Source organism: Dryas octopetala, chromosome 9 (genome assembly GCF_963921425.1).
Source record: "Dryas octopetala chromosome 9, drDryOcto1.1, whole genome shotgun sequence".
NCBI classification, from domain to species: domain Eukaryota; kingdom Viridiplantae; phylum Streptophyta; class Magnoliopsida; order Rosales; family Rosaceae; genus Dryas; species Dryas octopetala.
In genome coordinates this window covers 12901753-12925052 of record NC_141374.1, presented here as the reverse complement: position 1 = coordinate 12925052, position 23300 = coordinate 12901753, and the positions used below count along the sequence as shown (strand labels likewise).

At 35.6% G+C, this 23300-nt stretch overlaps 4 protein-coding genes and 1 non-coding gene across 6 annotated transcripts; 1 reads left to right on the top strand and 4 right to left on the bottom strand.

Moving 5' to 3' along the window:
- Positions 1-236: 236 nt before the first annotated feature.
- TRNAQ-CUG (transfer RNA glutamine (anticodon CUG)) lies at positions 237-308 on the bottom strand. The gene has a single exon. It is a non-coding gene; the product is annotated as a tRNA-Gln (tRNA).
- A 2847-nt stretch (positions 309-3155) lies between these two features.
- Positions 3156-5860, bottom strand: LOC147274281 (F-box protein SKIP8-like). The gene is made up of 3 exons (XM_086257646.1): positions 5098-5860; positions 4126-4322; positions 3156-3635 (listed from the first exon to the last, which is right to left on the bottom strand). Exons 1-3 carry the CDS (start codon positions 5584-5586, stop codon positions 3383-3385), a joined length of 939 nt encoding a protein of 312 aa, XP_086113772.1. The 5' UTR covers positions 5587-5860; the 3' UTR covers positions 3156-3382.
- A 2578-nt stretch (positions 5861-8438) lies between these two features.
- Positions 8439-11876, bottom strand: LOC147274280 (Galactose-binding protein). Of its 2 annotated transcripts, none has more exons than XM_086255868.1 (4): positions 11496-11876; positions 9076-10457; positions 8893-8978; positions 8439-8728 (listed from the first exon to the last, which is right to left on the bottom strand). In XM_086255868.1, exons 1-4 carry the CDS (start codon positions 11713-11715, stop codon positions 8494-8496), a joined length of 1923 nt encoding a protein of 640 aa, XP_086111994.1. In that variant the 5' UTR covers positions 11716-11876; the 3' UTR covers positions 8439-8493. The 2 variants fall into 2 exon arrangements, with proteins under 2 accessions (XP_086111994.1, XP_086111995.1); XM_086255869.1 differs by having other exon boundaries at positions 9076-10427.
- Positions 11877-12325: 449 nt separating this feature from the next.
- Positions 12326-18536, bottom strand: FTSHI1 (FtsH extracellular protease family). Its single transcript, XM_086255867.1, has 15 exons — positions 17586-18536; positions 17411-17495; positions 16499-16933; positions 16336-16389; positions 16172-16237; positions 15936-16031; positions 15722-15850; positions 15326-15378; positions 14958-15153; positions 14521-14635; positions 14175-14449; positions 13554-13637; positions 13362-13474; positions 13031-13280; positions 12326-12879 (listed from the first exon to the last, which is right to left on the bottom strand). The coding sequence occupies exons 1-15, from the start codon at positions 18284-18286 to the stop codon at positions 12679-12681; spliced, it is 2853 nt and encodes a 950-aa protein (XP_086111993.1). The 5' UTR covers positions 18287-18536; the 3' UTR covers positions 12326-12678.
- Positions 18537-20654: 2118 nt separating this feature from the next.
- On the top strand, positions 20655-23093 carry LOC147274278 (E3 ubiquitin-protein ligase SINAT3-like). Its single transcript, XM_086255870.1, has 3 exons — positions 20655-21060; positions 21479-21865; positions 22338-23093. Exons 1-3 carry the CDS (start codon positions 20851-20853, stop codon positions 22662-22664), a joined length of 924 nt encoding a protein of 307 aa, XP_086111996.1. The 5' UTR covers positions 20655-20850; the 3' UTR covers positions 22665-23093.
- The last annotated feature ends 207 nt before the right edge of the window (positions 23094-23300 follow it).

Here is a 23300-nt window from a genome sequence, read left to right as displayed (position 1 = left end):
TAAGGGGAAAATAGAAATTTTTTTAACTTTTTCAAGTTACTACTGTATTCCTTCAATTTTTTGCTTTAATTGCTTTGCTCTTCTATTCTTTTCTTCAGGGAAAAAATTATTATTTTTATTTTCCCTTTTATCTTTCAAGCTTGGATATAATTATATAAAAACTCAGTACCAAAAAGAAAAATAGAAAGGCGGAAAAAAAAAAAAAAAAAAAAAAAAAAAAAAAAAAAAAAAGGAAGAGGTTCCACCGAGACTTGAACTCGGGTTACTGGATTCAGAGTCCAATGTCCTGACCACTAGACCATGGAACCTTGTGTGTCATTTTGCTTCACTTTAATTTATTTGTACTTTGAATTATCCGGCAACGGCAATAATTGATATTATCTCTTGCTTAAAGGCTGGTTAGAGATCCAGGTATTATCTAACCCAAGTTGAAAATTTACTTTCATAATTAGTACTAGATAAAACGTTTATGGCTCCCTGGCCAAAAAAAAGAGAGAAGGGTTTATGGCTCCACAAGGTGAGTAGCATCAAGCATCTAAATAATAGAGATTCTATGTTCCTTATATTTATATGTTGATAGTGTACTTATATTCAAAAGTTTAAAATTTTTATGTAATTATCATTTGAGAAAATTACACTATTGGTACACTTATTCTTTAAAAAGTTTATATTGGTTTATATTTTTTTTTCCTTATTGGTCCACTTATTCTTTAAAAAGTTTTATATTGGTTTATATTTTTTTTTCCTTATTGGTCCATTAACTTTGTGATGTTTCTCATTGTAGTCCAAACCGTCAAATTAGCACAAAAGACCATATATTTTAATTATGTATTGCATACATGGGACACTGTTGTAATCCACTTATTTTTCGCCTAGTTTCATATTGGTCCACAACAGTGTCCTACGTACATGATTATGATTAAAATAGACGGTCGTTTGTGTTAATTTAACAGTTTGGACCATAATTAAACACGTCACAAAATTAGTGTACAAATAAAGAAAAAAAAAATCGTGGACCTATATAGAATTAAGTGAAGAGTAAGTGGATTAATGATGTAATTTTCTCTTATTATTTCATTATAAATTTTAAATCTAAAAAGTTTGACCCTTAGCCTAAATGAGGTGTTTTTAAATAAAAACACAATATCAACTAGTGTAAAACATAAATAGAGCATGTCTTTCTTTTTTTTCGCCAGGGATAAATAGAGCATGTCGAAGAGGCGGCAAATGAATGAATTTTTCCTGTAACCAAAATTTTGATTTCTTCTACAGCAGAATTAGATGAGCAAACATACTAGAGTTTGTTGTCACAAAACCCATGCAGCCTGATTAAGGAATATATTATTAGTTTATAATAACAATTGATGTAATAATTAAAGATCAACTACCAAGTCTACCATATCATATACTCAGAAAATATGGTCCTTAAATACTTTTCTTTTCTGAAACACTGAAAGCAAAAATGTTTGCAATTACTTCCAAATCGAAAAATCATTTTGTTGCTGTTTCAAGTGCAATTTTCAACAATTTCAACCTACTTATTTCACATACTTTCCCCTCAATCCTCTCTTTTTAAGAAGCCATACTGCGAACAATATCTCTAGACTTAACAACTTTGTCTCGATAAGATTTCATGGTTGTGATGCTGAAACCTAACACATCTAAAATTAAGATTACCGAGAATAATATCTGCTAGACTCAACAACTTTGTCTCGACAAGAGTTCTGATATTCATTATACATATATTAATCCTCATATAATTAAAATGAATGACATATATTCTTTGAGTGACACTAAACCTCCAAAACATATTCACAAGAATTTTGTGTTTTTAAAAAATTTATGTGTTTATCTAAAGATCCACAAAGAGTACAATTACAGTTTATTTATTATAATCGAGTTAAAAATTATTGTTTCAATATTAGGTTTTACATATTTGTTGCAGTAATCATCATCACCAATTGTCTTTGACTCTTTGTTAAATATTGATTTTCTAGTTTGATTGAATTGTATTCTTAATTATTAATTGGTTTTTAATTGTTCATGGGCTAATAGCCTAATTGTACTATTAATTTTTTTTTTTTGGTAGAGATACTATATTAGTATTTAGATTGAGAGAGCTTTAAACTAAGAATTGGGCTTGAAGATGTATGGTTCTTAAAACAAAAGAGATAGATAAGTGTTGTATAAAAAAAATAAAAAAAAACTAACATGCTCTAGAGAGCTGGTGTCATCATTCAAAAAACTTTACTTTTTTTGTTTTTTGCTAAAAAAAAAGAAAAAACTTCGGTTTTTTTACATGAACTGTTTTTTCTTAAATTATTTAACTTTTTTTTTTTAGGCTTATTCACACCATTGCCCCTGTAAGATACACTTTTTTTTTTTTTTCACTTTGCCCCATGAAACTTAAATCCTCTCAGTTTGCCACCTGAACTTCAAACAGTTGTTGCAAAAGATCATATGTCATCAACTCTGTCAATTTTTCCGTTAAAAAAGCTGATGTGGCACCTATATGGCATGAGTGAGACATTTTTCTAGTTATGTAACATCCATGCAGACACTAAAAATTATAAAAAATTGACATGGATCTTTTTTTTTTTTGTCCACATGGATCTTCTATAATTAAAAAAGGGTCTCACTCATGCCATATAGGTGTCACGTCAGCTATTTTAACGGAAAAATTGACAAAGTTGACGACATATAGGATCTTTTGCAACAACTGTGTGAAGTTCATGTGGCAATTTTAGAATATTTAAGTTTCAGAGGGTAAAGTGAAAAAAAAGTGTATCTTATAGAGGACAATGATGTGAATAAGCCTTTTTTTTTTACTTGAAATCTTTGAAGCATTTGAATGATGAGAGAAACTTTGTAATGTTCATGATTAATGTTGTAAAATTAAGATAAAAAATTTGCAGGCTCTAAAGGGGATGCTCATTATTCAAAAGACTTTTTTTATTTTTATTCTACTTGAAATGTTTTTTTATGTCTTTCACAGAAGGTTAATCTTTTTTTACTTGAAATCTCTAAACTCTAAAGCATTTGAACGGTTGAAAATTTTAATTTAGAGAATCTATGTAATGTTCATGGAGAAGGATAGAAGAGAAGACAAAAAATTTTACTAAGTGACACTGACTCATCCGCTCAACACATTGGAATTCCCCATAACATATATTGAAAGTAATTAATTTCGCAAAAAAATTATCAACAATAATAATAACAGTAAGAGTAAGAGAAAAGAAAAGGATGACACCTCTTAACCACAAAACAACCAAAACTGAGGTTGGAAAAATTAAAAGGATCTTGCAAGAAAATCATTGAGAGTTAAACCGACCATCTTTGGAACTAGTATTAAGTATATAATCCGTATCTTCCTCTTCTTTGATTAGCCATGTGCGATCTGCTGTTCTACCTCCCCATCCATCACAGAGCTGTGATGGTGCACCATGTACCACCGCCCGTTATGGAACTCGAAGATGTTAGTCACATTGAATGGCCCAGTATCCATGTCAACATATGTTTTCATAGTGACCCAAGCCATGTCTGTCAGAACACGAGCACGCACATCCCGAATCTGAAAGTTGACCCCTTGCTCCCAATCAAATGCAAGTTGCCAACTCTGTACTACATTATTGTACCTGAAGAGAAAACAAGTGTCATTCAAATCAGGCACACATTGCAAACCAAAGAGACATGATGATAAAATTAGCTCTAGCAGGAGCAAAACAACTAACAATGCTTTTTAGAACAATATGCACACCCTCATTCCTTCAATTGTAACCATCCACACCCCTCCAAATGCCAAAAATACTCTAATGGGTCCTTCCCTCTCATGTCAACAAATCCTACTGAAAGCCATCTTATAAACTGTATCAAATGACCATTTGATTGACAGCTTGCTCTAAATATCAGTTAAGAAAACAAACATTTAATTGCCCTTGAATAAATAAAAACCTTATAATCAGAGGCAGAGCTGGAGTTCAGAAGTCCTTACAAAAGGACTCGCAGTCATTTATAAAAACAAAAAAAAAAACAAAAAAAAATTCCCATCACTTCGATGAACTGAACAGAAGAAAACAGGCATGAAAATGTAGTTTCTGCACAGTGTACACAAAATAAGAGGCATACCCTGAGTAGAGTTCTCCCGAGGCATGAACACACTTCACATAATCTGCATTCAGCCATAAACGACTCATTTCTGGAAGAGACCTTCCTCTGATGAAGTTAAAGAATTCAGCATTGACATTCACAATCGCTCTTGTAGCAGCATAGTAAGCCTTCCACCCATTAGCTGGTGTTATGCTATCCTGTTCCAATGTGAAGTCCTAGAATAAAATTTGAAAAAAAAAAAAAGATTATTTGCACAAAAAGTAAGATAGCAGATGCCAGAAAAAAAGCACTGATATGCACTTAGGACTTAAAAGAGGGATAAAATACTGTTACTAAGTTAAGCTAAATATATGTCTCGACAAGCAATATCTTGATAACTTTAAAATATATATCATATACAAAATCTCGGTCATGTTTTAATGAACTAAAAGCAAGATACAGAGAACCTCAGATATGATTTTTTATAATCAAACTAAATACAAAAAGGTAATACTGAAACAATATTACAATTCGAATCAAACACAGTTTGCTGCACATTAAAATCTTAGATATTTCATCATATAATGGAAGGAAAACTTCATGCAGCTACAATATCAAGCATAAGTCCAATGTTATCCAACCCAAAGCCAATACCAAATAAAATAACAAAAGATTCTTCCTTTTCATCTCTTAAGCACCCGAAATGCACCATAAGTACCTTATGATATCCCAATCTCGTCGCACATGTCAAACCCACAACCCAAGTTAGGCAGCAAAATGTAGCATATGTAACTCACAATAGCTTAATCTCATCACACATATCAAACAACATCCCAAGTTACAATACTACAAACAATAAAGGGTCCAAATTTTCCTACATTTTCTCTGCAACCAAACACACAATCCCTTAAACCAGCAACCACCTCACCTCCAATTCAAAATTCAACAAAGACCCACATACAAATACTCCACATAAAACTCAAAACAATAGTAAATTCGCCATTTTTATACCTTATGATAGAGCGCCTTCCACGCATTGTCGTCATTTGCGGCTTTTCGCATAAGCGAATTGGTCATCGAAAGCCGACAGAGGCTCGGAAAATCCAAGTAGCTGAGCGCGTGCGTCGTAATCTCCGGAACCAACTGCTCCATCATCGACGCGCCCGTCTGTCGCTCCGTAACGGCCGCCGTAGCCGGCGTCAGCTTTTCCAGCACGACGTCCGTACCGCTCTCACCGTTCAAGTGCGGTACGATGCTCACGGGCTCCGAATCGGAACCCGTGACGTCGGCGTTTCGGCGACAAGCACAATTGCAGAGCTTATCGGTTTTATTGGGCGAAGACGTGTCGACAGCAGAGCCGTCCGAGTGGGAGAGCTTGGGTTTGAGATGGAGTGATCGGACGGCGAGGAGAGCGAGGAATAAGCATAGGAGAGTTAATACGAGGGCTATGAAGAAGGGTTGGGAAGAAGAAGATGAGAGAGTGAAGGCAATAATCTCCATTCATAAGACATGAAAGCTTTGCAGAACATGAAAACCCTAGAAATCTGGTGCGGCGAGGTCCACGATAAGGGTGTGTTGTGTGTGTGTGAGAGAGAAAGAGAGAGTGAAACTGTGCTGTTTTAGTCTCTCTGCGTTGTGTTGTTCACTTGTTTGGGAACCCTAAAATGTTGAAGTTGAAATTTTTGCAGAGGGTTCAGGCTTTTCAGGAGATAAGTGGGTGGGAAGAGAAAGAGAGGTTGGTTGTGAGTTGCGCTGCGTTTCGACTCGTGACTCGTGAGTGAGTCGTAACGGACTGAGGTGGTCCGACTGTCCGAGAATCAACTCGAACCGTGTCTACTGATAATTAATATTAAAATAATGGCCAAAAAATATAATTAATATTAAACAAATTAATAATAACATCGTTAATGTCTTAGGGATGCTTTTGTAATTTCACCTCCTAATTAAGTTATTACTATCCATTTTCAAGTAATTAATTAATTATTTTCATACAATTACCACTCAATCCCATTCCCACCTCCACATTCAATTGTCAAAAAAGAAATAAATTTCATAAATTATAGTGACGATAAAAACAATATTTTTTAGAAGCATGTAGATCCGAATCCTCTCCTAAGCACTTTAATTTTTTAACCTTTTTAACATTTTAATTATAAAGTGTCATGTGTCTTTTCTAACATCCTATGATTCACATTAAGTTAAAGTTAGGGATGCTTTTGTAATTTCACCTCCTAATTAAGTTATTACTATCCATTTTCAAGTAATTAATTAATTATTTTCATACAATTACCACTCAATCCCATTCCCACCTCCACATTCAATTGTCAAAAAAGAAATAAATTTCATAAATTATAGTGACGATAAAAACAATATTTTTTAGAAGCATGAAGATCCGAATCCTCTCCTAAGCACTTTAATTTTTTAACCTTTCTAACATTTTAATTATAAAGTGTCATGTGTCTTTTCTAACATCCTATGATTCACATTAAGTTAAAGTTATAATTACCAAATTAAAATAATTAAAAATAAGAAACTTAGTTCTATAATCTAACCACATAATTAACTAACGTTAATTCCTTGACCCCCCAAAAAAAAAATAAAGAACAACGTTAATTCTTGACTTTGCTCTTCCAAAACCCTCCTCTCATGGTTTCTCTGTAATATCATGGTGAAATTTCCTTATACTACAAATTAGTGGTTATATTGGCATAAAAGAGTGGGAAAAAAAAAAAAATCAAACTTTGTAAAAAGCAAAGCAAACTATCATAGGGCAATGAGTGCCAACATCTTATATAATATATTTCTTTTCTAGAATTAAATTAATTTTTAAAACTAAAAGAAAAAACTAAGAGCATAAATCCTTACACACAAAAATCAATGTTGCTGGGGAAATCATGTTAGACAGAGAAAAAACAAAATATCAAAGCTCATAGGGGCAACCAAATATCAAACTAGTAGGGAAACAAATAACAGAAAAAAGTATATACAATCATTGTCCTGCAACTTTTTTAGAGTTTACAATATAATCTTTCCCCAAAATACTTGGGTATTGAAGTATGAAGAAATAAGTATTAGGGCTAATACAAAATATAAATTTCAAAGGAGAGGGAGAATTACCAATATTTTCCACTCTTTTATGTCAATCTAACCACTAATTTGTAGTAGAAGGAAATTTCACCATGATAGTACAAAGAAATCATGAGAGAAGGGTTTTGGAAGAGCGAAGTCAAGGATTAACGTCGTTCTTTATTTTTTTAGGGGGTCAAGGAATTAACGTTGGTTAATTATGTGGTTAGATTACATAATTAAGTTTTTTATTTTTAATTATTTTAATTTGGTAATTGTACCTTTAAATTAGTGTGAATCATAGGATAGTAGAAAAGACATATAACACTTTATAATTAAAAGATTAGGAAGGTTAGAAGATTAGAGTGCTTAAGAGAGGATTCAGATCAGAAGCATGTTGCGTTGCTGTGCATTTCAATCTTTTTAGCCATTTTGACTTAAAGAGGTTTCATCTAAACAAATAAATAAATGAAAAAATTCGATTAAAAAGACAGCAGATAAGCTTTGGCCAATGGGAATTCACTTTGGTGTGATCTTTGAAAATGATGTTAGAGACTAATAATATTTATTATACTGGAAACTATTTATATTATATATTTTTGTAGGGTCACGATTTCCATGATTCAATTTGTAAGTTTGCACTCATTTTTTTGTTTTTGTGACTTAATAATTTATTAAATAAACAAAATATAAAGAAGAGGAGTACAAGTGTACAAAATTAGAGTGTGAATTTTATTACTTTTTAAAAAATTTTATTAGAGATGCGATATACAATATACGATTTCATTCAGGTGTGAACTTTCGCACGTTTACACCTAATTCCGAGCGCTCGGTAGTGCAGAAATTTGCAGCACCAAGCATTCAGCGCTGGTTTGTCGAAACTAAACCTTAAGTTCCTTAACATAACGTCGTCACCAATCCCATTTTATACTCTAGGAAAGGATAGGGTGAACCCATCAGGATATACCCTAGAAAATCAGTGGAGGAAGAGTGTTCGCCTGTTTTAAAAAATTATTGTTGAGCGCTCGGTGGCACGTTCACATGTCCATACCTGATCGAATTTGATACAATATAATACTGTAATATTATAGGTACTTAATGAAGCGCGAATTTAATCCCCCTCCACTATTTTAGCATGTCTAGGCCAAAACCGACAGGTAAGAGAATAGGCCAAATTGATGGAAATAAAAAGACATGAACTTTTGGTAACAAAAAAGACATGAAACTTCTTGTTGTTTTTTTATCTTTTTTACAACACCATTCTTCTTTTTATACAAAAGCTCTAAGCATAAAGTGGCCAAACACCTATGCTAATGAGTTCGGCACTACAAGAAAGAGGAACTAGCTATAGATCAAAGTAATGAATATTGTCATACTGCTGCTAACAAGTATCAAAACCCAACCTCTACTTTTCTTGCATGCCTTGTCAGGCTGAGAGGCTCTGAAAAATGTCAAAACTTGCAATGAAACTAGCTTGAGAATTGCAAAGAACACAAAGAAAAGACTAATTGCCAGAACAGCAAGCTCTTTGCTTTCCAGGCTTGCTTGATCATTTACAACCTTCTCAAAATCCAATCTGCATGACAAAGATCGATATCAGAGAGTCAAAAGATTGACATGAAGCAAAAAGGAGGACAAATTTACTGCACAACTGGTGAGTGATAAAAAAAAACTAAAGCCTGTCAAGTGTAAAACAAATTTTGTGAAGAACTATAGTAATGCGTTAGACATATTTCTAACCTCAACATGCTATTTTCCTTGACTAATGCATTCACTTGAGATGAGACAACAGCTTTCCATGATTCAAGGTCAGCAATTCCTTTTTCCTGAAGAATCGAAGGATATCAAACAATTAGGTGAATGACAAAAGCTTCATTTCCCAAAAAGTAAATGTATAAAAATAAGAAAAGAATCTTTAAGTACCATAGTTTCTTTCCATCGCATGAGATCCTTAATCTCTGTTTTGCTTTTCTCCAAAAGCAATGATATTCTTAAGAGCTCTTTACCAACCTCTGGCAAAATACCCCCTTGTCTTCGATTTAATTCTTTGATATACTCCTCCAGCACAGATAAGTTCAGCTCAAGTGACCTCACCTTGTGCATCAAAATCTTCAGAACAGAATCACTGGGAATTCTTCCATTTGGCTGTTTTACTTTAATAACAGGTTCTACAATCTTGTTCGTAATTACTGGATTTTTGGTAACATCTGAATTGAGACGTTGAGTGTCTTCAGTACTTTCTATCCCTGCACCAGCAGTTCCAACCCCATTTTGACCTTCACCACTTGTTCTCCGGTCAACTGGACCAAACTCTTCTTTTACAGAAGATGTTGCAGTTGAATTAGGCTCTGGTAATTTATTAGCCAGAGATTCTGCAGACTCCACAATCAGATCTTCAAGCATTTGTTCAATTGCATTAATACCATACACCTCTAGAACACTCAATGTGCAGTAAAACCCTGAACCATAGTGACTTAGTAAATCCAACTTCAAGTATCTTACCCATTTGGGTTCCAGCAGCTTAAAGTTTTGAGCCTGCTTGACATTAGCAGCAACAAAGCTTCCTAATGGGGACCATGTTTCTGTTGGATAGGTTAAACTGCCAGACAACTTAAATTCCTTGAAATTAGAAGAGTAGTGCTCAAAATTTGCGATTTTGATGGCATCTACCAGAGTTTCTTCTGCAAGCTCAATTATAACAAACTTTCCCCCTACAGAACAAGGGTTTCTCAGGTACTTATCGTGATCCTTTCCCAATATGTTACTTGCTCCTTTTGCTTCCTTATTGTGAGCCACAACCTTTGCACCCTTGGATGCAGAGGCATGGTTGTACTCTGTTCCATCAGGTTCAAGCCCGTGTGTAATGTTAACAAGCTGATTAGGCATACCCCGACCTTTTTCTTGCTTTGTTATGTTTCGAAATTCATCAAAATTGAGATAGGTGGGATGAGAAGTTCTTCCATTCAGTAATTGTCCTGAATGATTTGTGTTCTGCTCTTCTTGTGGTTGACGTAGTTCACAAACCAAATCGCTATAACCTAAAACACTCCAAACTATTTTTTCTAATCTATTTGTCTCTGGAACTGAGTAATTGGAAATTGCAAAGTTGTGATGAATGCCAGAATTATTACAGCTTTTAGACGAATTAAAATCTAATAGCATTCCATTTGTCTGTTTTTCCCTTCCATTTTCCAGAAATGAATATGCATGATCACTGTGCTTACCATTGTGGACACTCGGACAATGTGTAGATCTGTTTTCAGGAGCTGAATTCCCTGAAGAAAATATGCTAAAGTTAAAACAACCTGCAAGATTACAAATAGACAAGGGTAAAAGCTGAAATGGCATTAAATATCTTATCCTAATATCATGAACCTGCACATAGAAAAATGATGATTCCCATAAGAATGTTCTCTTTGATACAGAAATAATGAATGATTTTGTACATCACAGAAACGTTTTCATTCATGACTAAGAATATAAGGGCACCAGTCGAAGAAATATTCCCTACCTACACTTCAGCTAAGGAAGCAATCAATAAAATTTAGTAGAAAAGTAGATAGAAGAAAATTAAGAAACCATATATAAAAAACCTACATGTTACACAATTTAGAATCTTGAGATGAGCATTCTTTAACAGCTAAAGAAAAGCATTAAAAAATGCACTGTGAATAAGTAATAAACCCTCTTTATGCTACAGAAAATTGTGGAAAAGAAGAAGAAATTGGAATCTGTTAACACTTTATCAAACCCAAAAAGAAAACTTGCAACTCTTCATTTCACCAGCATGCAATTCCCAAAACAATGTTAACCATCTACTCAGCCAATTCTTATGTAACTATTTAGTTATGTAACTTAACTATGTTAAGAATTTATAATAACAAGGTCAAGCCATTATTTGGCTAGTTATTCTCTAAGGCTTCGTTTGGTGTATAGGATTGGATAAATGCATGTGTATTCAAGGAAGAAGTTTCTAACTCTTCCTTAAACACACATGATTTTGCCATTTATCCTATCATATCCAATCCTATGCACCAAACGAGGCCTAAAAAACTTATCAGCAGGAAAATAAAGGCTTCAGCTTTCTGAGAACAAACGGAGGTTTTAGTAAAATATTGATACAAAATATGGCTTGGGGAAAACGATTTGCTAGAAATCACAAAACTGGAAGATGGGTATTAAAAAATTAGAATTCATAGCTCATATGGGGAAAAAAGGTAGAGCCAAACCCACACAAAAAGACAGAATTCATTAAAAATCAAAACCCAGAAAGCCAAACAAAAAAGAAAAAGAGAACAGCCAAAGCAATGAAAAATAGAACATAAATAGATGAGAGAAAATACCTCCATTGCCATCCCCAAGACCAAGCTTAGAGTAGAACAAGAAGACAAGACACCAAAGAGAGAAGATCAAAGACAGAGAGAGCTCATAGAAGCTCTTCCGCTTGTTGTTGTTTCTGCTGTAGTTGTTTTTGTTAGTTATGTTTTTGCAGCTGTCATTGCTGTTGTCAACATTGCTGCCTTCGGTTTTGGTATTTAAGGATACATTCCGAGGTTTCTTCATCTCTCATATGTAAAGAGGGGGGCTTCAGCTGAAGGGTTTTGGTGTGTGTTTTTTTCTGTTTCATCAAAAAGCAAACAGAAAGAAAGAGAGGGAGAGAATGTGGGCTTTCCTCAGAAAACTGGAATCAGGAAAGGCATGTCTGGGACTCTGATTTGTGTGGCTAAATTAGTCCCACTCTTCCGGGAACTACTTTTTGCCGTTCAAAGGTGCACATAAATCGGTTTTCGATTAAGTTTAACCCACATTTTGATTCAGGTTTAATTTGGTTTCAAGCTTCAACGGCCACTGTCACCCACTGCCACTTGGAAAATTAATGTTTGTAGAAGACATAGACACAAGACATGTCACATATCCACTACTAATGGACCATTAGTTTATACTTGTATAAACCGCATGCCCAATTTGAATGCTCTCTGCCACTAAAACTATAAGTTTTCCCGACACAAGATTTTCTCCAATGAGCATCAACGGATCATAAACTTTTTTCCAAATTCTTGTACACGAATGCTAATGTCTTATTTGTTTATCTCTAACCTTGTTATAACTCTCATTTATTTCGTAACAAATAAGATACTGCCATGTAATCTTCATCTTTCATATCATTTGACGATTGAGAAAAAATTTGGTGACTATTAGTCTATTATTAGTAAATGAATAAAGTACATATGAATTCCTAAACCTTTCTTGCTCTCCTTTGCCTTCTCAAATGACTACAGCTGAGCTAGGGTTTGTTTCTTCCTACCCCATCCAAAGAGTGCACACTTTTACATTATCAAAGACAGATTTCCAAATAAATAAAAATAAATAAAAAAGCCCAACATAAAAATGGGATTGTTTTGAATACAGGAGATACAGTTTATGGGTGCACACCAAAAATTACAAGATGCAAAATCTCATTCATGCTCTTGATGGCAGTGAAGCGTCCAATGCAGTCTTCCCCATGCATGGGCTGCTTTCGTTTAATCATAGGGTTTCTCCTTTGGAGTGAGTTAAAAGGGCATACTCTACATCATGTTCCTGTTCCTTTTCCTGTTCCTGTTTGATGAACTGAAGGCTACCAGGATTTTCCTCCTCAAAAAGAAGCTTCACCTGTGTTTGTGGAGGGTACTTGTTCAAGATAAAATCAATTTCTTTGCCACTAATCTCCTTGCGTTCAAGAAGGACCTGAAATGAGAATCATAAAGCCCGCAAGTCATCAGATATTCAAGAAATTCAACCATATGTACTTAAAAGAAAAACATCTTTGGCACTTCCAAATTTGTTTTTGGTCGAATCACTTCCAAATTGATTACAAAGGCAACCGGCAAATTTGTACCTTCACAGCTTTAAGCAAAGCTGCATGGTGCTTCTTAAGCAAAGAATGTGTCTTTCCATACATATTATGAATCAGCTCTTCAGTCCTTTGAGCAACCTGATCATCTAAATTGAAGTTCACAGGAGGTTCAATTAGGTCATAGTCATGGTACAGTGATCCTTCAAAGTCCAGCCGAGGGCCTACAAATTTAACTTTCTTTCTCCAAGGTGGTGGCTCGCCATGTATGACCATAGGATTCTCCAAATTCCAACTGTAGGGAGAGCAGAATCAGATCATTACAACATCACAGAAACCAGGGAGTTAGAAAAATAGAAGTGAATAAGGTCCTAACATGGTTAAAATTTTACGAGCAAGCCAAGATGCATCAGCCAGGTAGTCAACTGATGCCCTTGATGTGTCCCGTCCATATATGACCTCTTCAGCGGCCCGCCCTCCAAGTAAAACCTGCATAAAAAACAAACAAATCCAAATTAAAGAATAGGATGCAGTATAAAAAGGAACTACAAACACAAATGCAGCTAACCTGAAGGCGATGCAGCAATTGTGGCCGGCGCTCAAACATGTATGATTCATCATCAAGCCGATGAAATACAACTTGGGACAATGTCTGAAATTGACAAATTCACATCATAAGTAACAAGTCATAGAATAAAAAAAGAAAAAGAAAAAACCAAAGTCAATTGCTTCTATGAAATTTATGCCAAAGTAGCCATCATGAGCGACTTTGTTTAGATGGTGAAATTAATCTAAAATTATAGTTTCCAAGTTTGTTAGTTCCGGACGTTTAACCGCGTTGGCGATCAACTCACGGAACCCCAGATTGCAGACAAGACGGCACTGATTGTTCTATAGCCGAAAGACTCGCACGAGCTACATGCTTGGGGTAGGCTTCAACAGACCTACATGTTTCTTTTCGGTTCCCTGGAACGTTCAAGTTGATTGTAGGACGGGGAGTGGTGACCCCTATAAGCCTCAGTAATTTTAATCAGTTGTCTTTGAAATCATTCAGGTTACCAAAATATGCATCAGCACAGAAATAATGAAGCACATAGCAATGGTTATTCCATCAGAAAGTGTTGAAAACATATAAGAGCAGCAAAGACTTACAAATCAGTCTATAGACAAAAAAGAACAGAAAGAGCACCTGACCACGAGGGATGATTGAAATACGATCACAGCGTTCAACTTTTGCATTCTCATATTGCCTAAGCAGATGAGAAGTCATTGCAACTCCAACTTCAGTAGTAGCTCGACGGCATTGTCCCTGATGACCCATATCTATTCCAACCCGTTTTGGTCCTACGGTAAGTCTATCAACTGCATCATCCAAGTCTGACTGAAGAATTGACTCATGTCCCTTCCTCACCGCTACAAGTGCAGCCTCTTGGACCAGCTGAGCCAACCTTGCTCCCGTCCATCCTAATAATTAGAAAATTTGATTCAGGGATTCAAATAAAAAATTCAATGGAACACCAAAGACAGATGCATACCAGGTAAGTTCTGTGCATAGCTGGACAAATCAACAGACTTTGACATTTTCACTTTGCTTGCATGGATTTTCAAAATATCCAATCTCCCCTTTGCAGCAGGAGGACGAATTTTTATCTACAGGTTAAACCCAAATAACAATTTCATTCAACAGAGCTAACATATACAATTTAGAAATAATCAAGCAGAAAACAGATGCATTTGGACATGCAATTATATCCACCTGTTCTTAACAAGTCAGTATATTATCGAATGAGAATCATCAAGCATGAAAAACCTACAATTTGAGAATAGTTTAATGACTCATTTAGGACAGACAGATACAGATGTATGATATGACAGATGATATGTCAATCTTAAACAGAGGAGCTAAATTCCATGAAGTTAACAGAGTGACCTAGTTCCAACCGTGTTTTATTATTCAGAAAGAGAAACAAACCTTGCGATCAAAACGACCTGGTCGGAGAAGTGCAGGGTCTAACAAATCCCTGCGATTTGTAGCAGCTAAGAATATAACACCTTTACCGGTATCAAACCCATCAAGCTCTATTAATAGCTGGTTCAGTGTAGTTTCCCTCTCTTGAGTAGCTGCATTATACAGGTGGTCGGTAGTTTCCTTGAAAATCCCTTGACGCCTGAGCATACCATAACAAACACATAGGCATTAAGTTTATCAGCATCCAGTTCAAAACCACAACTAGGCTCTTGTACAATGATATGTCATGAAGCTATTATGTTTCTCAAAAAATTTAAGACCGCAAACAATAGCGCACAATTCATTAAATTTCACCAAGAGAAATAACATACCTAGTAGCCAATGCATCAATTTCATCAATGAAAATAACTGATGGTTTGTTTACCTGCACCCCAAAAAAAATCTTAACATGACAATCTCAACAGAAACTTCAAGAAAGCAAATATGCCATGCATTAATTGATAAAGAAAATCTATACTTACACCAATTATTAAAAGAGAAAGTAGACTTTAAAGTCTAAACTAGTAAACAATGTTACACATAAAGGAGTGTGACTCATTTTTTGTTTTCACTTCGCACTTCTCAGTGGGATAATATGGGGAGTACCAATGTTGTTAGCCACATAGTGCCCCCACAAATCCATGTTTAAATGCTGATGCATTAGATATGGACTAAAGGAGCGCAATCACAATTAACAGAATTCAACTACAAATGGGAAGTATAATCACCTTGGCTCTTTTGAATAGATCCCTAATACGAGCAGAACCAACACCAACTAAAACTTCAACAAATTCAGATCCAGCCATTTGGTAAAAAGGAACACCAGCCTCACCGGCTATGGCCTTGGCAACCAGGGTCTGGAAACAGGTGAGTAAACTGAAACATTACTAAGGCATAATTTCATGTGCACATATTGACAAACAATCTGGACAAATAACAAACCTTGCCACATCCAGGTGGGCCCTCTAAAAGAACCCCATGCGGAGGCTTTATTCCCATTTTATCAAACAGTTCTGGGTTCTTCAAGTACCTCACCAACTAATCAGCAGAATATCAAAGATATTAATAACTTTTCATCGATTACAAATTTATAATTGGGAATTATAGCTAACTTAAGACGGAGGAACAAATTGCAATACAGAAGCAATTCATTCTTTAAAATTAGTGATAAAGAACACCTCCTGGAGTTCCTCTACTGCTTCATCAATCCCTGCCACATCACTAAACTGAACTCCAGTTGACCCCTGAAAACATGCCAATATAAGATAGAATTCTAAGGACCTTATGAAGAACTTCAACAAGATAAGAAAGTTGCACAATTGAGTAGCTATAAGAAACTAACATCAACACGGGCTTCTGCTTTAGATCGTGAAAAATCAATCCCTTGCCACAAATCCTGCAAATATCAAGTGCAACTCTTGGTGATCAATCCATGGCATAAAATAAGCCAAGACATTAATGCATTGTGAATAAGGCAAGAAATAGTAGAAATGACGCAGCATTACCCACTTCCTGAAGTTCTTAGGTCTTCTTGAGAGTGTGAAACGGACAAGAAGGACCATAGTTAAAAGGACAATTGTAATTGGTTTTAACATCTCAATGCTGGAAGATACACCACCAAAAGTGTAAAATTCATAAACTTTGGAGAATATGCCTCCATCGCTGAAAAAGTCAACAAGATTATCCCAGACTCTCTCTAAAATACCAAAGAGGAGACCAAGAAAAAGTCTGATAAATGGTTTGACTATAGGCCATACAACATATACAGTTGACACAAAAACGAAACTGGTGACAGCAAATACTGCAGAAGCCAGGAATCCTCCAACAAGTATTGCAGCAGCAGCCATTACAGCTGTTACCATTCCAAGCTCTACCATCATTCTGCTAGATATGGAAGATGCCACCGGATGAGGGTACTGTGGTAATGTTCCAACCCAAGACTGCAGCACAAGAATCAAACAGTAACGAAAAGTATTAACTTTACATAAGAATTAGAAAAAAGATTGCCTGACTCATTAAATGTGTGGTTTCCAAGTCCATGATATCAATGCATTGTGCTTTATGATACAAACCCCATGTCTATAACATATACAAGAACATATATGTCCCCACAAATTGAAGTCTAGAAGCTAACTCTTGAACCAGAGGATTCCAATCGGGCTAAAGATTTTTCTATTATTGAGGCTACAATTTATAAAGGGAGGTTAATGCAACCATGCCAACCATGCTTACTTTTTTGGCACTGAAACTAGAACCTTCGAGTGAAATGGGACTAATATGAAACACTCTAATTTCACAACTTGAAAATTAGTGCCAGAACATAATTCATCAATACCTATTTGCCTTTTCCTAAAACTAATTTATATTTTATTCACAACTGTAATTAACCAAGCTCAAAAGAGTTCAAAGATTAATACCGCAGTATGCCTCTCTATCACATATCTTGGGCCCGTATACTCCTCCAAAAGAGCCTGAGTTTCAACCTCATCCAGCCTCATTGCCCTAAACAATTGCAAACGATATCACTGAACTACCAAGAACATCCACAAAAAGCAGTACTCTTTAAGTAATCAAATGGTTGGTCATTATTACCATTTGGTTCTATGCAAGCTCTTCTCTCCTGGGATCTCTTTCAAATCAACAATGAAATCACTGAACCCATACGAAGCACCCGTAACTTCCTTCGAAGTCAACAATTTAACCTTATCACTCTTCATAGCCTTCTGAAAATCCTCAAAGCTCATTTTGGGCAATTCCTCCAAACTCCTCTCAAATTCATCTTCCTCGGGCAGCTCGGTCCCGAAAATCTGCTCGGGCACATAGAGCTTCCCCTTATACTCCCTCAAAATCTCCTTCAAATACACAGCTTCATTCTCCACTCGACTATCATTATGACCTTCACCGCTCTCTTTCTTCAGCTCTGCCTTCGAAAAGTTCAACCTTTTCGCCAAGAGTTCGATAAAACCCACATTGGAATTCTTGCTCAAACTCTCTTTTTCCTTCAAAGTATAAAACTTTTCACCAACTAAGTACTTGGGTTCAACCTGGCTTGGGTTCTCCTTCAAGACCCTGGTCACAAAATCCTCCTCAGGGGCTTTGCTAGTGTCACCGGACCGTGACGAGAAGGGCCCCGACTGGCAAAGGACAGTGAGTGACCGGCGAGAAAAAGCTGACCGTGGCTGAACTTTTCGAATCAAATTGAAACGCAGCGAATGAGTTCGGGACTTGAAGTGGGTGTGATGGGGTTTGGGAATGTAAAGCCTGGGTGAATTGAGAATGTCAATGGATGCCATTGCTGTGAAGATAGATAAGGAAAGAAAGCTTGAGCAATTGGGATATATTTTGCTGGGGATTAGCTGGGGATGTGGGAATTTGTCCCCATTTTTGTTAGGGTTTATCTCATTTTAGGGTTTATGATGATTGAGTGAATTTGATGATTCATTTTGTCTCTGCAATTGTTTGTATCGTATGAACTTGAGTTGAAAGTTTGGAACTTAATGGCCAAAAAAAAAAAATATTAGTTTGGAACTTTGAGAGCTTTGATTCTGTTCAGTGTTATCCCAAACGAGGTTTATGCAGGTGGGTTTGGTTCATCAGGGTCCGAATTCGAATACCTTCGGACCTTCCACGTGGTCACGACTCACAACTAATAATATGCATAGGGCCGGATCCGTAATATTTTATTTTTGACACAATATTTTAAGGGAGATTTAGAGTTCAGTCCATTGTATGTGTCTTTCTTAGACTAAGACCGGTAATGATTTAGGGTTTTTAATTAAGTCCTTTTATTTTTCTTCTTTGACGGTTATATGTTAGGTTTTAACTCCGTGATTTTATTATGCACCTTAGGAGGGAAAATAACCTTCAAATATGGGAAAATACTCTTCAAATTGGGGAAAGACTTTATTATGAATTAAAATGATTTTCTTATAAATTATTATGAATTAAAAAGATTTTCTTATAAATTTTAAAACACTTCCGGTCTCTATCTAAAAACTGTTTTTCTAAAAAACCTAAGCCTAATTATCTCATATTTTAATGGGGCTCACTCTATATAAAATTTTTGTCTATTTTTTAGGTCTCCGCTAGAAAATTATTATTGCAAAAAATTAGATAAATCAGAAACTTTTTACTTATAAAAATTATATTGTCAACAAAATAAACATTTAAAATGTTGGCCATTTAATCTTTGTAGGTAAATAATTTTCAATTTATCTAATTTTTTTACAAAGATTATGCTTTAATGAAAACTTAGAAATAAACAATTCAGATTATTAAAATCATATATAAAGTGGACTCTATTTAAATATTGTGTCAAAAATAAAATGTTATAGACCCTTCTCAAAATTAATGAGTAATAATTCATGAAAAATTGTTATCACGTTATAAATATCAAAAGTTCAGAACCACTCCTGAGTTTCTCATATGATGTAAAATTGTAAATACCACCTAATCTAAATAATTTTACTTTTGCAATCTAGCATTTAACTTATAAATATTTTATTTAATCATCTACGAAGATGTGTGATCAATAATAGAAAGTTTTGCAATGCTAGTGGGTATCCCATGTTGTCTTTTTTTGTTTTTTTTTTCTTTATTTTTGAATAAAGATTTTTTTTATCAAGATGATTAATGTCCAAAAGTAGTATCACACAACTAAGTTGGGTTGACCCACACATTAATATGTTTAGTAAGAAGTTGCATTACCGATAATCGATTACAATCGAAATTAACAGATCAACTGACATCTCATATGGTCAGCTCATGTGATTAATTGGGAAACTGACATCTCATATGGTCAGCTCATGTGATTAATTGGGAAAGTCCCAACAACATTACTCTTACATATAATATATATCTTGGTTTCCTCCGTAAAGCACCTTTAGCATACAGTCAATAGCATTATAGCATCAGATTATCAGATATAGTGGAAATGGCAACTTGAGCATCTATTTCAAGAGCCAAAAAACCGAACCCCAATTGGGAGCTATGTTGTCCTATTTAGATGTTAGAAATACCTATATTTTTTTCTTCTATTTTTCTCACATCACATCAAAAACATGTTATGGATTCATAGTTACATGCATGAAACAATCCACCCGCATGGTAAAATGATTCATAAAAGGATTGGCTTTATTCTTCAAACAATCTGTCACATATTTATGTGTTTGCTTTTTTACAGTATTATGTAATAAAATGGATTTATTAATATTTAAGACTAATCTAAATCCTTTTTGCTTATGCTGATATGTCAAAATTGTAAGGAGTTGTGCTAATTAAAAGATAGTATGAAGTTTACTTTCAAATCTCTAGAAAGCCTTAAAATATCTAAAAATGGTAGTAGTAATATGAAAGAATTAGGCTACGTTTTTAATTGGCGGTGTGCTGAAAATTTAAAATTCTTCAAATACGGGGTAAATAATAGAATAACAAAAAACTTCCCAGCTAAATATTGAAACACAAGGGACGCCCCTGAAATTAACAAAGTTAGGAAGCAATATTTAATTTTAAATAGGTGCAGTTGGTGCTTGTTTTCAGCATTAACTGCCTTGGCACTTGGTAGAAGTGAGAGCATTATATTTTAGGTGGTACCGATGGCGACCTCTCTGTCTCCTTCAACAAATACTCCCAAAGAAGCCAGCTCCTTCCAAGCATTGTTGTTTGCTCATCTCTCTCTCTCTCTCTCCCTCTCTACCTTTTTCTGGGTACTACCGATTCAGCTACCAAATCACAGAGGCAAGGTTGCAAGAAAGGAACAAAATAAGCCACAAAAAAAGAAGTCAGTACTTGTTTTGTAGTCTGTGCATGTATGGTTTCTTTTTTTCATTCATACCTGAATGAATGAATAACGATTGCAATGGAGGATGGTGTTGAATGCGTGAACTCAACCTTTGATGGGATCTATGGCGAAGACATTTATTGCCGCCTCCGCCGTCGCAGCCGCCGCCACCATCTTTTCTTGGCCTCGGCCAAGTCCCACAACAAGGCTGTGTCTCCGGCAGCAAGCGTCCATGAACTTCTGGAATGCCCCGTCTGCACAAACTCTATGTACCCACCAATCCACCAGGTGTGTAAATAATCTTGTTTACCATACTGGGTGATGGGTCACTCTAAATTTTCTTTTTTGGTTGGACTATGATTGCTTTTGGGGGACTTTGATGTTGAGTGTGTTGGGAAATGAAATTCTGGGATGTGGGTATTTCATTGATGCAAGGTCTGATCCTGTTTAAGGGATAAACTAGAGGGAATGTAGTCTGGATTCATAGTTAGTTCCTTGTTCAAAAAGAAACTGTTTTTGTGGTTGGTTTTTTATTTGGGGAATTTTTTCGGTGTAATGATGTTTTGAGTTTTTGGGTTTGCTTTGAGCTTCATGATTTTTTGATTTCCTAAATGTCAAGCATATGCCACCACTAGAGATTTCAGTTTGATTCACTACTTGGTTGGAACTTGGGAAGTAGTCGATTTCTGAGTTTATGTTTCTGCAGTGCCTAAATGGGCACACTCTCTGCTCCACCTGTAAATTGAGGGTGAACGGCCGGTGCCCGACTTGTAGAGAAGAACTTGGAGACATCAGGTGTCTGGCATTGGAGAAGGTGGCTGAGTCACTAGAACTTCCTTGTAAGTATAGCTTTTTGGGCTGCATGGAGATCTTTCCTTACTACAGCAAACTTAAGCATGAGGCTCAGTGCAACTTCAGACCATACAATTGCCCATACCCTGGATCTGAGTGCTCAGTGGTTGGGAATATTCCATTCCTGGTTGACCATCTAAGAGAAGATCACAAGGTTGACATGCACAATGGATGCACCTTTAATCACCTCTATGTTAAGTCTAATCCCCGCGAGGTTGAGAATGCAAGCAGGATGCTTATGGTAAGTGGAGTTTCATTGCTTGAGTTTTGATTTGGTGTTGAAGATTCTGCTTCAAATAATGTATTGAATTTGATAGTTTCTTGGAGTGTAGACATTGAGAATGAATTTGAATGTTTTAGAGTCAAAATGATAGTGAAGCATATGAGTACTGCTACAAATACAAAAACAATCTCAAAATCCCAAAACTTTTGGATCCTACTTAACATGATGGTATTTAATTTGTTCTGGGCTCACTATGAACTTCATTTGTTTCTAACAAGTAAATACTGCTATGCTACTTGTCACATCATTTAGGTTTTGGTGACTATTATAATTGATGGAAGTATTATTTAACTTTTTTTTTAAAATGTGGGCAAACAGAAGCTTTACTAATTTATGGGTAGGCTAATTTTTGGCACCTATGGTAATCGGTAACTGGTGCCATGTGTTTGTTTTCATAGATGATCACCTTCATTTTCTTTATATTTGTTAGGTATTTAACTGTTACAGCCAGTACTTCTGCCTGCACTTTGAAGCCTTCCAACTGGGCATGGCCCCTGTATACATTGCATTCATTCGTTTCATGGGAGATGGGGTTGAGGCACGAAACTTCAGTTATAGACTGGAGGTGGGGGCAAATGGCAGGAAATTAATATGGGAAGGAACCCCTCGGAGCATACGTGATAGCCACCAGAAGGTCAGGGATAGCTATGACGGTCTCATAATCCAGCGTAACATGGCACTTTTTTTCTCTGGTGGAGACAGGAAGGAACTCAAGCTTCGGGTCTCTGGTCGGATTTGGAAGGACAACAGCACCTAGATGATGGGGTGTCAGGTGTTTGAATCGCGTACCCAGTCTCTGCAGCTGATGGCATCTGGAGCCCCTTGCCGTATGGTCATTTATTCAATGCTCACTTGTCTTTCTGTTTGTGTCAAATTTTGTTGCTAGATCTCTAGCCCCACTACTCGAGCAAAGGTTTATGGTCAAATTTTGGCAGTGTTATATGTATTCAAATATGGCAGAGTACCACTTGAGCAAAAGTTTATGGGCAAATCTTGGTGGTGTTGATGTATTCAAATATTGCAAAGTCGAGGATGGTGAATTATGAAAAGATAGTGGAGTATTCAGGTTCTATATGTTGTCTACTACAGGTTCTAAATGCACATCAATGAAGCCAGTTAGTACTAAATAGGGTTGATGTCCATCGCTTATGCTTGAAGGACTCCCTTCTAACAAGACATCATTCTTATTTTAATAATACGCTTCAATGCATAATATGGTTCTGCAGTGCACGGTAGACATTGCTCTAACCACACTTCTTAGTGGCCCAAAAAAAAACCACACTTCTTATCATTGGAAAAATGAATGACTTAAAAGTATTAATTGAAAGATTAGAGCATTTGCAATAGTTGTTCAATAGTACAATGCAATAGTTTAATTTTTAAAACTATTTTG

Bases quoted from the DNA above. Each gene is read 5' to 3' on its own strand.
- LOC147274281 (XM_086257646.1), bottom strand. From the start codon at position 5,586: ATGGAGATTATTGCCTTCACTCTCTCATCTTCTTCTTCCCAACCCTTC. The intron at 4,323-5,097 runs GTATAAAAATGG...ATTTTATTCTAG, and splicing joins GGAAGGCGCTCTATCATAAG to GACTTCACATTGGAACAGGA. The intron at 3,636-4,125 runs GTATGCCTCTTA...TTTTCTCTTCAG, and splicing joins TCGGGAGAACTCTACTCAGG to GTACAATAATGTAGTACAGA.
- LOC147274280 (XM_086255868.1), bottom strand. From the start codon at position 11,715: ATGAAGAAACCTCGGAATGTATCCTTAAATACCAAAACCGAAGGCAGC. The intron at 10,458-11,495 runs GTATTTTCTCTC...GTAATCTTGCAG, and splicing joins TCTTGGGGATGGCAATGGAG to GTTGTTTTAACTTTAGCATA. The intron at 8,729-8,892 runs GTTAGAAATATG...TTTGTCATGCAG, and splicing joins AAGGAAAATAGCATGTTGAG to ATTGGATTTTGAGAAGGTTG.
- FTSHI1 (XM_086255867.1), bottom strand. From the start codon at position 18,286: ATGGCATCCATTGACATTCTCAATTCACCCAGGCTTTACATTCCCAAA. The intron at 16,934-17,410 runs GTATTAATCTTT...CTTGTGCTGCAG, and splicing joins TGATAGAGAGGCATACTGCG to TCTTGGGTTGGAACATTACC. The intron at 13,475-13,553 runs GTTAGCTGCATT...TTTTTTATGCAG, and splicing joins AATTGCTGCATCGCCTTCAG to GTTTTACTTGGAGGGCGGGC.
- LOC147274278 (XM_086255870.1), top strand. From the start codon at position 20,851: ATGGAGGATGGTGTTGAATGCGTGAACTCAACCTTTGATGGGATCTAT. The intron at 21,061-21,478 runs GTGTGTAAATAA...ATGTTTCTGCAG, and splicing joins TGTACCCACCAATCCACCAG to TGCCTAAATGGGCACACTCT. The intron at 21,866-22,337 runs GTAAGTGGAGTT...TATATTTGTTAG, and splicing joins ATGCAAGCAGGATGCTTATG to GTATTTAACTGTTACAGCCA.